The following is a 15,844-nucleotide window of genomic DNA, read 5'->3' as shown; positions in this document are numbered from 1 at the left end:
TAGCTCCAGAAAAGAATGTCTCATCACATATTTGTCCAGGGTCCATTCATGCTTTCTGTCTTGAATCACTGCCTCATGCCTTCCTAAATCCTCAGAACTTAGGTTCCATAGTTGATTGTATCTGGCCCTCTGGGCATCTCTTGAGTTGTCTTCCACTCCCGTGTTGACGTCAGCTTCTAACAACTTTGAATTTTGGAATCCCCTGTAGGGAAAAGACAGGCCAAGATTTCGCCCTTACCAACGGGAAAAGGAGTGTTCTGTGCGCAGAGATCTGCTGGGTAACAGCCAGCTGCATTCTTGGACTAGATTATGCTGAACAAGGGGCCATGAGGGGGCCCTGGGGGTCAAGTCCTGCCACATGGGCACAGCTAAGCACCTGAACCTGGGACAGCAGACACTACAAAGGGAATTTGCAGCGTCAGGGCCCACCCTAGCCAGTGTTGTCACTTAAGGATCATTCTCGCCCGTGGCTCCTACTTCTCCCAGCTGGAGACCCACAACCACTATACTTGTGGAGGTATTCCTGCTGCTCTTCCTGGCAGAATCTGCTCCACCAGTCCTTCCCATTCCTAGAATCTTCAATACATGGTCCATCTATCAGGAGTTTTCAGACAGGATAGTAGATTTGATTATAAGATCCAATTATAAGATATCTGGAGCCCACACTTGCTAAAAGGAAATCCTTGCTTTTTGAAGGTAAAGTTGGGCCTCCACAAGTATTCTTATACTCACTCTTAAGAAAGGAGCAATCAGACAGTTCACAGCTCCTTCCACAGGGGGCAAGAGTGGCCTGTCACCCCGAGAAAAGACAGGTCTGCCTACATCCATAAAGCATGGCTCAACAGCAGAACAACTAAGAGCTCTCTCTTCTCCTACTCCTACTCCAGACCTCCTAGATCAACCCTCTGGAGCTCAGGACTTCACAGCCCAAGATCTCTGGTGCCCATAAAAACTGCAGCAGGAAGTGTGATGATTAGCAATTCACCTTCCAGTTTCCTAGCCCTTTGGTACTGCTCAGCCTGCGCAGTGACCCTGACATTCTAAACCTCTGGGGAAGTCGATCTAGGGAAACTGGCCATGTTTATGTGTGTGCATGTGTGCACACATGTGCGCGTGATCACCCATCTACCATATAAGCACAGGCTCACACAGATTTAGCTGCAGGTAAGCTAGAACTAATAGACTATCATCACCTTTGGGCCAAACCCAAAAAACTATATCCAAACATAAGAAATTCCTGATCATATTTAGTCCTGACAAGAAACCTATAGGATGCCAGACCAGGTATCACTGGTACCGAAATGAGAGAATGCTGGAATAATCAAGCACACATCCCAGTTCCTGGAGTTGTCATCATTCGTTTATTTAATCAACATCGGGGAACACCTATGCCAAACCACAATGCCAAGTATCAAGGATAAAGTGTTGAATAAGAGAGTCTCAGCCCTCAAGGAAATCATAATCTACCTGAACTGACATGAAACAGGCCATAAGTGCACAGTGTGAAAAGAACTGTGGTAGGAATAGGCCTTGGACATTTGGGACAGATACACTCTCCTATTCCAAGTAAGTCTGTATATGTTGGGGGTGGGGGAGGGCTTGAGGGGTAGAGGGTCAGAGAGGGTAGGGTTAAGGGATGGATTCCTTACTGGGGCTATCTCCGAACTGAGCCCTAGACTTCCAGCAGTTCCCTCCTAAAATCCTTGATACTTGACTTCCAACCTCCTAAAGAAAGTAGAGAGGGTTGTACAGTTCCTGCCCATGGCTGTAATCTCTCCACAACTAAAAACTCTTTCACCTCTGCCCTCGTCCTAGCCCACGCAACCCAATTTGGCCCCAAATCAACCAAACTGACCCACCTGCACCCGTATGGTAAAGATCAACATGTCACAGAAGGTCCTAGATAAGGAACCGATTATATTCCTCTTTTTCTGAAACACTGCTCTAGGACATGTAGGTCAACTGAATGAGGAATGCTAGCAGTCAAAATGGCCTCTGAGGTACCTGGGTGGTTCAGTGGGTTAAGCATCTGCCTTCGGCTCAAGCCATAGTATCAGGGTCCCGGGATCTAGCCCCTCGCCGGGCTCCCTGCTCAGTGGAGTGTCTGCTTCTCCATCTCCCTCTCCCTCTGCCCCTCTCTCTCTAATAAATAAAATCTTTAAGAAAAAAAATGCCCTCTGAAACCCAAAGGAAAACCTACATCCATTTTTGTACATGCAAAGATCAGAGGTTTCCCTAAAAGTCTTAGAAAGATTGTACGGCCCTAAATGCTATTAGCAGTCCTACAAATGCCCTCTGAAACCCAAAGGAAAACCTGAGGCGCCCCAGCAAGCCATGATGGTACTCTATAATCACCACAAATGGCTCTTTTAGTCCCAGAAACTCGCCCCACACCAGATGGACCTGCCCTATCTCTGGTCCTTACAGCAAGCACACTCTCCCAGCTACCACGGCTGTGAGGAGGACCTAACTATACGGGCTGGCTGTCCACTATCATTCTCCTCACCTTAATTTCTGCCTCTTCTACAGCTTTCGGATGGAAATAATGCAAAATACGCTTATATTCCAAGTCAAACCCACCAAATTCTAATTTACTTGTATCATTTTCCTCATTCTTCCCTACTTTATAATATCCAAGGTCCAGAATCAGAGGTTGGAGGCTCCCCAAGAAAGCAGCCTCTCAACCCCACCCCTGCACCTCTTCACCTTCCCTCCCACAATCCCACCGCTCTCTTTCATGTGGGCTGGTAGAGTGCAAACTACTAGCTGCTGTAAACATTAAATCTGTCAGACCAGCTCTGAATTTTCTTTCCCTACTTGATTTCCTCTCCACCCAAACCAAATGCCTTAAGCAATGAAAAATAGCCTCTTCCACTTCTGCTGAAGGATGCAAAGTGGTTTACAGTACAAATCTTCAATTATCTGTCCACTGCTAAAAGATGCTCAATCATATTTTGGTTTTAAATACAAGCCTGACTCTATGATAAAACTACCAAGTAACTAGAATAAGTTATTCTGTAAAGTTAAAATCAAGAACATAGGGCATATAATAGTGGTCAAACTATCTTGTAAATATCTCTCACGTTTCAATGACAGAGTCATTGTACTCAACAATTCCCTGAGAATTTCACTGGCATTAATTCATGTAAGTTCACATTTAAGTAAAACATTGCACAGTGAGGAATCCTTAAATCTTCACATGACATTCATGACTTGTGAATATAATGGGGGGTGTTTAGGGGATCTGAGATTAAGAATGGAACCTGCAAACCCTCCCATGCGGTATGTAATACTTACGCCACACACTGTATGTGGATGGTTGCACACATTTTGTTACTTTGTTTACTGCATTATTTCTAAGAAAAATTATTTAGGGTTAAATTTAGTTCAAGATATTTCAAGTATCATCTAAATACTCTAGAACTTCTAACTATAAACGCCATGGTTAGAAGGCCCATGTCTTGCACACCATGGCGTCTCCCCTATGGTACAGTGCCTTATGGAGTCAGGGTACAAGAAACTGAGTTTCACTGAATTTCAGGACAAGAGACAGTCTATAAAAAACACCCTTATATCAAGCTAAATGTCGTAAGTTCCATCTCTTTTTTCCCCACTTAGGAGAAAAACCTACATCCACTTTTATACATGCACAGATCATAGGTTTCTCTAAAATTCTTAGAAAGATTGTACAGCCCTAAATGCTATTAGCAGTGCTCAAAGCTCTTATCTTAATCTAGTACAAATTCCATACTAACTTTTTTTTAAAAAAAGAAATAAAATCCAGAAGCAGTAATGTAATACCAATGGACTATTTCACAACAGGAGAGTTAAGGCAGTGACAGACCAGGAAGTGTTTTCATAACATAGAACAGACAAGGAACTAACTTGGGCAACATGAAGTGCCAACAAGGTAGAGCCCAAAGCCTAACGGAAGAACAAGATAAAGTCCATGAAGAAGAAACAAAACCAAAGACAGATAAATGATAAATCAACAGATGATGAGATATCTAACTTAACTACTGTTAAGAAAATGAGCATTTTAAATTAAATATTAGGGCAGCAGAAAGGCCTGAGGTTGGACACCAGGAAGAATTTCCCAGTGATGAAGGCTGTAGCTGCCACACCTTGGGCCACCTGCAGGGCATGTGTTGGTGTAGCCTTCTCTTCCAGTTCTTAGAAATCAGCCAGCCTAACCTTAGGACTATATCCCAGGAGCATCTGAGAACTGCTCTGAGGAATCAGACAGGCCTGGGCCTGAGTTTATGCTCTGCTGCTCACCAACCACAGACCTGAGACAGATCTTTTGATCAACCTTAACCTCAGACCTCCCATCTATAAATGGAATAACAGCTGCCCACAAGGATTCTGTGATGTTGATATGATATGATGCCTTGGGTAAACTGGGTAGCAAAGTAGTGGGTATGTTCCCACTACTGGGTTCACATCCTACAAGAACACAAAGGTAAACTAACCATTTCCTAAAAAAAGAGAACATATAATTCATATTTTAAAATAAGTCCAACGTTGGGGCGCCTGGGTGGCTCAGTCAATTAAGCATCCGACTCTTGATTTCCGTTCAGTCATGATCTCAGGGTTGTGAGATGGAGCCCCGTGTTGGGCTCTGCGCTGAGCATGGAGCTTGCTTAAAATTCTACTTTTCCCTTTGTTCCTCCCCTCCGTCTCTCTCTCTCACTCTCCCTCTAAAAAAAAAAAAAAATCCAACGAGAAATGTTTTATATATGTCCTCATGCATATCCTATGTTTATCTATAAATATACTAATCCATGTCTACATAGAGTATGTAGTATGTACACATATACTTGTAAATTTTTACCATATGAAACATTTTTAAAGGTGCAGCCTCACTGTAAAAAAAAAATGGGAATAGTAATACTATGTACCTCATAGGCAATATGAGAATTAAATGAGTTTGTAACATAAAGAGCACATAGAACAATGCCTAGGGTACAGCGAATGCTATTTCATTTTTAGCTATCTATTATCATTACCAATGCAGAATGAAAAGACCACACTGCTTTGAGGTGTTCTTTGTGCCAAGCTATCTGCCAGGTACTAGGAATTCAGGAGCAAACAAGATGGACTCAGGTCCTACCCACATGAAGCATCCTACCCTGTAAAACAGCTAAATATTAAACAAAGAAACACAAAACTACAGAAGTTGCAAACCGTAACAAAGGCTATGAAGGAAAGAGGCTGAGTAATGTGAGAGACATGTGCCTTCGAGAAGGGTGATAAATTTGTATCTGTTAGCCACATGCTGAGTCCTTTTCCCCAAACACAGTACCACAGCATTTATGAGATGGCTGTGGGATGCATGATGGGAGGCATGGCCAGAGAGCACGTGCCCAGATGGGACTCAAACCATAGCCTTGTATGACCAGTACCACGCTCCCAACCAATAATCTGAGACTCTGTTCATGAAAATACTCCTCTTCCAACGTCACCTCACAAACTGTATCTTTGTTAGTCATTTATTCTTGCATGTACTCATCAGTTTAATAAATGGTTACTTATTAACTACATATATTATATATACATAATATATATAGGCTATCGGGGTCCCTACCTATAGAACCTTACAGCAGAGTAACTCAGCAGCCACTTACTCCTAAACCCCAAACAATCCACTATTCAAATGCAAAATTATATATTCATTCACTATTTACTTACAAATGAAGCTTAGTTGGCCAAAAGTGCCATATTTCATCAAATCTAAAACACCACTGAAGTACTAGTAAGTACTAGTAAGAAAGAAAAAATGCTGCCAATTTATTGTAGATACCATCAATTATAAGACACATCCCAATTTTAGAAGTGTTATAATGTAAAAAAAAGTGGGTCTATAGTAACAACATTCCTGTCCTTTGGTAAAATGAAATTGTTCTCCTATACTTACAGAAATTATTTTGAACATCCCCAATTATGTTTCTATAGAAGAATGAGTTTGAGGTGAGAAAGTCAAATTGCTTTCTCATGGTTACACTGGTACATTTAGATCAAGACCATTTTGGATTTCTGAAACAGAGCTTTGGTTCTTGGATGCAACGGCAACAGACAGTAGTACCAGAAACATCACTGTTGAGGGTCCCCTTTCCAACTACACTTCTAAATGCCTGATTCCAAAAGTGGCCTACACAACTTAGCAAACATATGGAAAAGGCAGGTGGCACCTTTGAGCAGGGTAGTCACCTCAACAAAACAACAAGGTGGCCAAAAAGGAAATAAAGAATGAAAAAGAAAGACCAGAACTTCAATAAAGGAGACTCACAGTATCACATAGCACTAGTAGAAAGGATACTGCAGAGTCAGAAGACCTGAGGTCTAATACCCATTCTGATATTGGCCAGGAAACTTTCTGGGTTTATTTCCTCATTTGCCAAACAGATATGAGACCAGATGGATTGTAAGGTTCACTTTCTGGCATTAAAACACCCTAATTGAGAGGCTCAAAAATACTGGCTCTTGTTCCCTACTTACTCTACAAGACCTAACTTATAGGAATTCCTGGCTTATGTTTAAAATGACCTTGCATAGCTCTGTATTTCTTGAAAAATTTTACAATCTCAACTTCAAGTGTGCTTATAAAATCCTTAAACTTTCTCAGGGAAGAAATCTTCCTTATTCTCATTTTATTTTCTCTCCCTACTTCAACTGGACTCTTTCCCTTTTTTCATAAACTATAAAACTGGTTTGGTTTGGTTTCTTGGCTCAAAAATTTCTAAACATTCCAACAGGGCTCTGGAAGACATCTACAAGTGTTGGAGTTTTTTGTTTTTTCTAACTCAAATCAATATTGCAACACTTGTGACCTTTGGCACAAATGTACCATCAACTGAAACTTAAGAAAACAGAGGAAACAAAATTCCCTAGCCATCTCCAGGTCTATTACTAACCTCAGAGTTAATTTGTGACCACCCTTTTTTAAAAAAGTTTATAAGGTGATATTGTTGTGGCTGTTTTTCTAGTGGGCGTGGAAATGGGCTTAAACATGTGGCATGAGAAAGAGAAGATTTGGGGGATTTAGAGGTTTTTCTGCATTAAACACCATAGTCTGCAAGCCCTCTAATACAGGAGATAATTTGGTTTGGATCTCAGACCTCTTAGACCCTTAATAACAGATTAATCACATGATTAGGATAAATGAAGACCACTCCAGCAACAGAAAGCTAAACTAGATGATCTTTTAAGGCCTAATTATTTCCTGAGAGTCTAGGAAAAAAGAACTTCCAGTTCTGTGAGAAAAGGATTGCTAAATACTGCTACGGGCAGATTAAAGATCCTGATTCTTTAGACACTTCTCTAGACTCTCCTCCTACTAAGATAGCAGACCTATCTGAGGCTAGGATTTTTCAGAAACTCAGATGAGCAGGACACCAGGCGAGAATGACATCGCTATAACAAATCCCTTTTTCCCTTCTGCCTAGGCCGCCTTCAATTGTCCTTTAAATTATACAATAATAATCTCCAGAAAACTTTCCCAAATAAACCCAACTTTTTCCTACTTGCCAAAGTTATCTAGCCAAATGTCTGTCCTCATGTGGTCGGGTAAGTAAGTGCAGCTACTGAGTGCATACTTATCCTTGCACACTTTTGGAATGTGATCTTCTCAAGAAATGAATTAAGTCTGTCCAATATTCAGTATAAACAGAATTAGGAGTAAAGTGTAAGAAAGGAGGAGAGAAGGAAACTAACTTTAGTTCAGTGTGTATTACATCACACATGCCTTATGTAAATTGTTTCAATTATTCTGTACAGTGAACCCAGATTATCCTGTACTGCACCATTTCTAAGATGCACATTTTCTCACTTTTTAACATCTCTTAAATCTGGAAGCATCTGACAACTAATGGCATGTCACAATTTTAATTAGCGATCATTTTCTACTGTTAGCAGTAGACAAAATAATGGTGCACCTTACAAGTGATGGTGTCTCAGATACTATTTTTACGGAACTGGAAAACAGGAATTTAGAAACGGATTAAGAAAAGTGCCCAGGGTTATTACACAGACTGTAAGGGACTAGCCAGACTTCAAATGTGATTTGGTTTGATTCCAAAGTCTTTCTATACAGCCTACCTAACATAGAGACTTTGAACATAGCAAGAATTTTCAACAGTCAGCGTTATTCAAAAACTAGCAACCTTGGGTATTAAGTTTTCAGGGACTGAGGAGTTCACACTGCCTGGTGGAGACACTGCAAATAGTTGGTTAAAGTCCCTGCCAACCTTAAACTTCTAGGAGTCTTCTGAGCTATGCTGACTCTGGGGTGCAGAACCCACCTTTCTGCTAAGCCTATAATCTGCAGGGGGAAAAACAACAACAACAAGGGACAGCCTTACCCTCTCCCCGCAATTTGCTACTGAGACATTCCTCCTCCTACCTCTCAATCCAGACACTCACTCTCCCAGCTGAGTTAATCTTGGACCACCTCACCTCTCACTCCCAAATAGGGACAGTCTAGATGCCGCCCCCATCCGGCCATTCATCATCGCGGGGGGCAGAGAATTCCCCAGGTTTGCAGGGCTCCCACACCCGAATCTTGGCTCGGCCACGCTACTTAGGCCAGCTGCCCAGATCATGTCCCCACCCCACAAATCCAGCAAAGCTCCTTCCACCCCAGGAGGTCCCCGACTTGGGGCCACACTCTCGCGGCTCCAGGCACCCGCCGAGGTCCGGCCCCGGAGGGCCCAGCCGCGGCCTGGAGCAGGACGTTGGGCCCGGCGAGGCCAGGAACTCTCGGAGGCCTGGAAGAGAGAGTCTCGGCTGGACTCACGGAGGAAGGAGCGCGATAGGAGGCGGGCGGCTGCCAAGCCCCTGCTGCCAGATGCCATGATCGCGGTGACAGCGGCAGCAGCAAGAGCTGCGGTCATCCACCAATGACACTCCCAAGCCCCCGAGGACCTGGCAAGGGCCGAGGCTCAAAGAGGAAATGGGTGGCCATAGCAGTCGCCTGAACGAATTTCCCGCCGCAGAGACCTCTTCGCCGAACACTGGGGATCGCAGGTGGAGGGGGGAAAAGGTATCTGAACGCAGAAGTGGACGATAACTTGGCCGTTCCCCGGAAATGGGGCTTTGATCTAACATTCATTACAACGGCAGCTTAGAGTAAACCCCACGCGAGGCCGGTCGGCGCTTAAGCATTATGGGAAATGTAGTTTGGTGGCCTCGACCAGTTTGCAGTTTAAGTAGAGGTTTGCGGGAGGCGGAGCGAGCCACAAAGAGGGTACTCATACCCAGGGGATGGGGTGGCAAGAGGAATGAGGAAATCGTGGCGAGGTGCGAAGAGCCGTGCAGAACTTTTCGTATCCCTAAACCGATCTGCACTTTCATTTAGCGCGGCTGGCATGTGGAAAGGCTAATGCTCATCACCGGCCCCCCGTGTGAGGACCTGGAAGAATTACCGATGGTAAAAAAGTGAGTTCATGGCTACTGTCTGGTCAAGGTAAGGAAGTGACGAGATAGACCATAAGCTACCTTACTGACACTTAATTTCTTGGAATACGGATCTTTTGGTTAAACAAGCTATGATACAGCCTTTGAGTAGCACTAAGTGAATGAGAGTGACTTTTCCCTGGGGATCCCGGAGGACTGAAGTTATAGATCAAATGTGGTTGCTCCCTGTTTAAACCAACCGGTCACTCCTGTAAGAGCTTTAGAAGGAACCTCAGAGTCCCAGAGGCAAAGGGTAAACAGGAGACAAAGTAATCCATCTCCCTGCCTCCAACCGTGTTCCTGAGATTCCTCATCGTTCTCATCGGTGGAATTATGATCCTAATTTACTTAAGTAGTAATTATAATTTACACTGAGCTGTCTGATGTATGAGTAGGATTACCCAACGGAGATTGCCCAATATTTCTTCCATGACCCAGATATTGTCAGCGCGGGGTTGGACTTGACTACTCACAAATGCCTCCTTCATCTAATGTATTCTGTCCTTGCAATCATTTATTTAAATACTATCAATGGCTTCCATATAGGCCCAGTATGAAGACTCATTTTCAATAGCAAAGTTCTTCCTGAGCCTTCACATGATAATAGTTATATCTGCAGTTTTAGTTAATTGGTAAAATGCATGGTGACAAAAAATACAATTCTGGTACGATTTTAATGAATTTTTATTTCCACAACGACAAGTATTTTAGTTTGTTTGGTACACTGATGTATCCCCACCTGGCACAAAAAGAGAATTCATTATTTGTTGAGTTATTTTTTGAGCATTATTTGTTGCATTGATAGATAAGAAATACCATATACATTTATTTATTGAATCCACACACAATGTTTAATGGACCTAATCACTCACAATCACTCACAATAACTACACCTCCACCCTAATTCTGTAGCTCACTGGTGGGAGACAGTTGCAGTAGATACCAATTATACTACTCATTTTTATATGCAGATTGATTTTGAAGTCAAACAGACCTGGATTCAAATTCCAGTTCTGACGCTAGCTTATGTTATCTCTGGGTCTCAGGTTTTCTCACTGAGATGGCGTGAAAATCCCTATCTCATAATAGTGTTGTGAGCAGTTAATGCATTAATATGTAAAGTTCTTTGTACCTTGTAAACATTCAGTAAATGGTAGTTATTACTATTAAAGATAAGAACTTTCTTCTTCACATGGCAGGATATTTTGAAGTTTTTATGTTTATTTTTTGTTATTTATTTGACAGAGAGAGAGACAGACAGAGCGAGCACAAGCAGGGGGAGCAGCACAGGGAGAGGGAGAAGCAGGCTCTCCACTGAGCAGGAAGCCCGATGTGGGGCTCAATCCCGGGACTCTGGGATCATGAACTGAGCCAAAGGCAGGCACTTAACCGACTGAGCCACCCAGGCGCCCCTGTTTTGAAGTTTTTAGTGATCTGAGTAACCAGATGTGGAATAGGACATTTCCATTTGTATCAAAACTTTGGCTAAAGCCCCAGAGATGAGGGCAACAGGCCATAAGAACTCCACATTCTAAGGAGGGCAGCCTAGGAGCTTGCTCCCTCCAGATTTTGATAAGAAGAGGTCAGACTTGTCTTTGGATCCTCACACTCACATCCTAACAGCTCAAATAAGCAAAAGGACTGGAATTCATTGAATAAGGGAATTCTGAGTCATGAGTTGTCCCCTGAATGCTACCCTCTCCCCTCACCCCCCAGACAGATTGGTGGCAGAGACTCCTTACAAAAAGGACTGGCATTAAATCCAGGCTAAATCCCTGCAGAAGCCCAGAAATCCATGAGCCTACCTCAGGGCCCTAGAGCAGATAAAGTCAAAGAGTGCTCAGGAAAACTCGAGTTGGGCTGTCATACCTAAACATACAGACTAATGCCTGCTTCCTGACTGGAGAACTCAAGGCACGAGGTTGGCTGGACCAACGCTTGTTTGCAGGCAGGGCATCGTTTGGTATGGCAAGATGTGTAATATTCCCATGGGTAAAATTGATTCCAGAAAAGAAAGCTGAGCTTCCGTCTAAGGATCCTCTGCTGGGGCAAGGGACTATAAGCATAAAAGACCATGGAAGATCCTCCAGGGACAGGAGGGAGATGATGGTGGAGAGGGGTTTACAAGAGGTCAGCCAAAGAGTGCATAACTCATCAGGATACTATGCAGATGAAATTTCCTGGGCAGGGTGGGCGGAGAGGAGCCACTGAAAGACTCACAAAGAGCCAGCATTCCAGAGTGTAAGGACCAGAGAGAACCTCAGATTGCACCATTTAAGAGATTTTATCCAAACCTTATCCCACCCCTGCTGGAGCCAAGAGCAAGGGAAGTGAAGAGGAGGAGGAGTAAAAGGAGGAGAAAACAGACCTTGACTCCTTCCCAGCTGAGGTTGTGGAGCCGCAGATCATGCCAGACATCAGAGCGGGTTAAGGAGCTTTGAATTAGGTATAAGATTTATGTTTTGAATTGGATTGAAGAGGACTTAGAATTATTAATTTTTAAAATAGGCTATTTTTCCAATGAATAAAAAATCAAAAGTTACAAAATTTATATAGTGAGAAATCTTCCTTCTACCTGTTTCCCCACCATCCAGTTCTCCCTGGGTGAAATCAATATTACCCAATTTCTTGTGTATCCTTCCAGATCTATTTTGCACATATGCAAGCATACATATATATCCATCCTCCCACCCCGTACATCACCCTTCTATGTTGCCACTAATGTGAGAAGAAAAGGGGACAATTGAGACTTAAGAACAGGGCTGGTGGGGGAGTCAGGAGACCAGCAATAAAGGCAACTAGTGTCCATGCTGACTACCCCAGGGCAGTGTCTTTTTCTGCTTAACTTAACCTGAAGTAGTCCCTGCTCTTTGCAACCAAGAATCTTGACAGGTCTGAGCTAAGTAAAGAGGTTCAATCTATTGGAACAAAGTCTCTCATTTGCATTGTTTTTAAGGAAATAAATCAGCTGTAGTCACTGATATTTATAATCCAATCAGACCAGAAAAGAGAATCTGACCAAGACTCTGGTAGATTCTCTACTTGATAAAGGAAATATTTATTTATTTATATATATATATATATATATATATATATATATATATATATATATATGAGTAGCTATAGTTCTGTATTTTACCTTGATTTTATTATGAGCCCCCATTCTGCCAGGATTTCAGATCCATCTCCTTTCACCAGAGTTTTGTCTAAATTTGTGAAGTAGTGTTGGGGTGAGGTGGCTGAGGTGGAAGAAGCATTTGATCCTCTGTCCATGCAGGCAGCCCCTCATCTGGGCATCCTTCTATATCATGCCTTCCTCCTTTTGGTCCTTTTGGTCTGGCTCTATCAGCTATCTCTGGGCTCTTCTCAGATAAGTGAGAACCACTCAGCTCCTCTGGTTCTGTGTTGGACCATAGCAAATATCCCTGCTTGCCTAGACACACCATTTAGCAGAATCTTATAACCAGTCGGCTTTCTCTCTCTCTCTCTCCATCTTTCCATCTCTCTCTCTCTTTCTTGGGGGCAACAAGTTCCTGGGCTATGAACCAAGTCATCTCCCCCCTCCAAATTCATATTTTGAAGTCCTAACACCCAGTTTGACTGTATTCGGAGTAAAGAAGTAATTAAGGTTAAATTAGGTAAGTTAGGGTTAAACACCAATATTATTAGTGTTCTTATGAGAAGAAATACCAGAGAGCTCTCTGTTCCACCATGTGAGAACATAGTGAGAAGGCAGCCATCCGCAAGCCAGCAGGAGAGCTCTTACCAGGAAACTAATTAGCTAGCACCTTAATCTTGGACTTTCAGACCTCAGAGCTGTGAGAAATAAATTTCTAATGTTTAAGCCACCCAGACTGTAATATTGCTTTATGGCAACCTGAACACATGAATACACCCTGCTTCATATAACCTTTTTGGTGATTCTTTTGACTACTCACCTCTCTCCACCTTCAAGCAGGGGGGCTGGGGAAAATCAACACCTAAGCTCTCCTGCTCCCTGCCTCTTTCCTAGCCTGGGATCCTTTTCTGGTCTTGGAAACATTAATTCTCATTTTTGGCCTAAATCTAAGTTGTTTCTGTCATTCTCAGGGGCTTTTAGGTACACATTCCTTTCCTGGGGCAATGGACTGAGAAGGCCAAAAAGAAATTGGTGAGGGGAAGGAGTAGAAATATCAGGGAGAAGAGGGCCAAAGAATAGAAGGAGATACTGGAAGGAAAAGCATCAGTTAATATTACAGATTACCTTCCTGCTACAATCTGGATGTGCCAAAGCTTTGTGTGCGTTCACCTAGGCAGGCCGACTCTGCCATGTGGAAATGGGACAAAAGGAACCTTCTCTAGTCCCTCAGCTCAGGGTGCTGTAACAAAGTACCACAGACTGGGTGGCTTATAAGCAACAGAAATTTATTTCTCACAGTTCTGGAGGCTGGACGTCCTAGATCAATCAGGGTGCCGCCATGGTTGGGTTCTGGCGAGGACCCTCTTCTGGGCTGTCTTCTTTATAGCCTCACCTGGCAGAAAGAGGGCAAGACAGTGCTCTGAGGTCCCTTTTATAAGGACCCTGATCCCATTCGTGGGGTTCCACCCTCATGACCTAATTACCTCCCAAAGGCCCCACCTCCTCATGCCATCACATTGGGGAGTAGGTCTCAACATAGGAATGGGGGTCTGGGCATAGTTCTGCCAACTTCTTTCTGGGGAAAAAACAAAACTGCCAGCTGCCTTCCAAAAGGAGAAAAGCTGCCTCATCCTCAGTGATACAGGCACACGAAGAGAAACAAATGGTAGCCATGAGAGGCTGATGAGCCAGCCTGAGCCCTTCAGGCGCCACTATAGGTATGACTAATCCCTTCATAAAACAAATGTAGAGAATAGGAGCTTGTATCCTTGGCCTTCCTTATGGAAGATGGTACAACACAAATCAGAAACACTTGACCTCAGACACAGCTTCAGCTTTTGGAAAACTACAAGAAATGAGTCAGAAAGATTGGGGATTATTTTCACCCGAAGTGCAGCTTCAAAGAGAGGCAGAATCACACAGCACAATTCTAAGAACCAGCTAACTAACACCACTGGCTGATTTGAGCAGAGGCAGGCTCTTTCCCTCTCCCCTTCCAGGGACGGGCACTGTCACCTTGGCTGTCTTGAGGACAAAGAACTTTCTGAAATGCATTTGCAGGGCCCTCCTGAGAGCTTCTTACACTTCTTTGAATGATTGTCCCACTCAGCACCTGCAAAGGGGAGGTTTCATCTGCACTGGATCCTTAACGGGAGTGTCAAGAGCTTTGACCTCCCCTTTAGAGGAAGTGGTTTCCAAATATAATTTCTTTTCCCCATACTTGAGCCCTGTTGCAGGATTGGTGCCCTGAATACCCTGTGCAAGAGTATCCTGGGGCCCAACTCCTGCAGAAGGGAAGGGAAGAGAGCAAGGTTGGCAAGAGGGAGAGGTCCAGCTGCGTGCAGGTCCAGTGACAGTCTTGGCCAAAGCCCTTCAGAATTGCCCTGAACTGGGCAAGATGGTCAGGCTTCTATACCCCTGCATGGATTGTCACCAAGATGTGAACAGCCCTGGGAGGGGTGTGATCATATGGTATGGTTGAGGCAGCCGTCTGTGTTCAGGAAATTCCTGAAAGGGTTGGGGCAGCTGGGAGACAGCTGAAGACTCTCTACCAACAGCACTCCCCGTTAAGAGGGCAGCATGTCCTTCATTGAAGGGGCATCTGGGTGGTGCATCACACTATCCACCAGATGCCCCTTCCAGGAGAAAGTCTGATAAGAAAGCAAGAGTCAATCCTCAGGAAAACCATAAAGAAGACAGCTTGGTTGAGGGACAGTGTCCCTCTTTTCCCCTTCTTTTGAAGGCTGACATGCTGCCCAGTGCTGGGTCCGGCCAGTCTCTCACCACCTCGAAGAACTTCTGCAGACAGTGCCCTGTTTCTCAGGGCAATGCTGTCGCCGAGGGATTAAATACACTAGGACTTTGGCCTAGTTTGAAAGTCCCTTCCAAGTTACATGTTTGTTGTACACTTTAATAGAGATTGCCAGTGTCTTCACACAAATGAGCGAGTCATGTTGAGAATTTCTGGAATTATAGCCAGGAAAGCTGTTTCTCCACCCACCTCTGATCCTTCTAGAATAACTTTCCTTCTTCATCAGGTACATCTTCTGGAAGTTCTCTCTGTCTCTTTCTCTCTCTCTCTTTGTGTGTGTGTGTGTGTGTGTGTGTGTGTTGTTTAATTTTTTTGTAGCAGATGAACATCCAAGATACCAGGAGAGAACAAGATTCCCTGAGACTCTGGAATGTAGCTGAAGACATTGTGACGTGTGTCCTACTCTGCAGCCTGGTAGAAGGGCAAAGAAGGAATTAGTACTAAGGAGAGAAAAGCAGGGC

At 43.7% G+C, this 15,844-nt stretch overlaps 2 protein-coding genes across 3 annotated transcripts in view; one reads left to right on the top strand and one right to left on the bottom strand.

Moving 5' to 3' along the window:
- SUCLG1 (succinate-CoA ligase GDP/ADP-forming subunit alpha) overlaps positions 1-9,078 on the bottom strand; it is a 30,725-nt gene extending 21,647 nt beyond the window's left edge. The window contains exon 1 of one of the 2 annotated variants that reach the window (XM_078056369.1): positions 8,795-9,078. In XM_078056369.1, coding sequence (XP_077912495.1) covers positions 8,795-8,891 — 97 coding nt within the window. In that variant the 5' untranslated portion in view covers positions 8,892-9,078. The remainder of the gene's footprint in view (positions 1-8,794) is intronic. The other variant, XM_036117337.2, reaches the window with a different exon arrangement.
- A 102-nt stretch (positions 9,079-9,180) lies between these two features.
- The window catches only part of DNAH6 (dynein axonemal heavy chain 6), a 239,399-nt gene continuing 232,735 nt past the window's right edge, over positions 9,181-15,844 (top strand). The window contains exon 1 of the mRNA XM_078056370.1: positions 9,181-9,463. The gene's annotated coding sequence lies outside the window, so the exon portion shown is untranslated. The remainder of the gene's footprint in view (positions 9,464-15,844) is intronic.

This window comes from Halichoerus grypus, chromosome 10 (assembly GCF_964656455.1).
Source record: "Halichoerus grypus chromosome 10, mHalGry1.hap1.1, whole genome shotgun sequence".
Classification (NCBI taxonomy): domain Eukaryota; kingdom Metazoa; phylum Chordata; class Mammalia; order Carnivora; family Phocidae; genus Halichoerus; species Halichoerus grypus.
The sequence above is the reverse complement of the archived record's forward strand: the minus strand, read 5'-3'. Positions and strand labels throughout refer to the sequence as shown.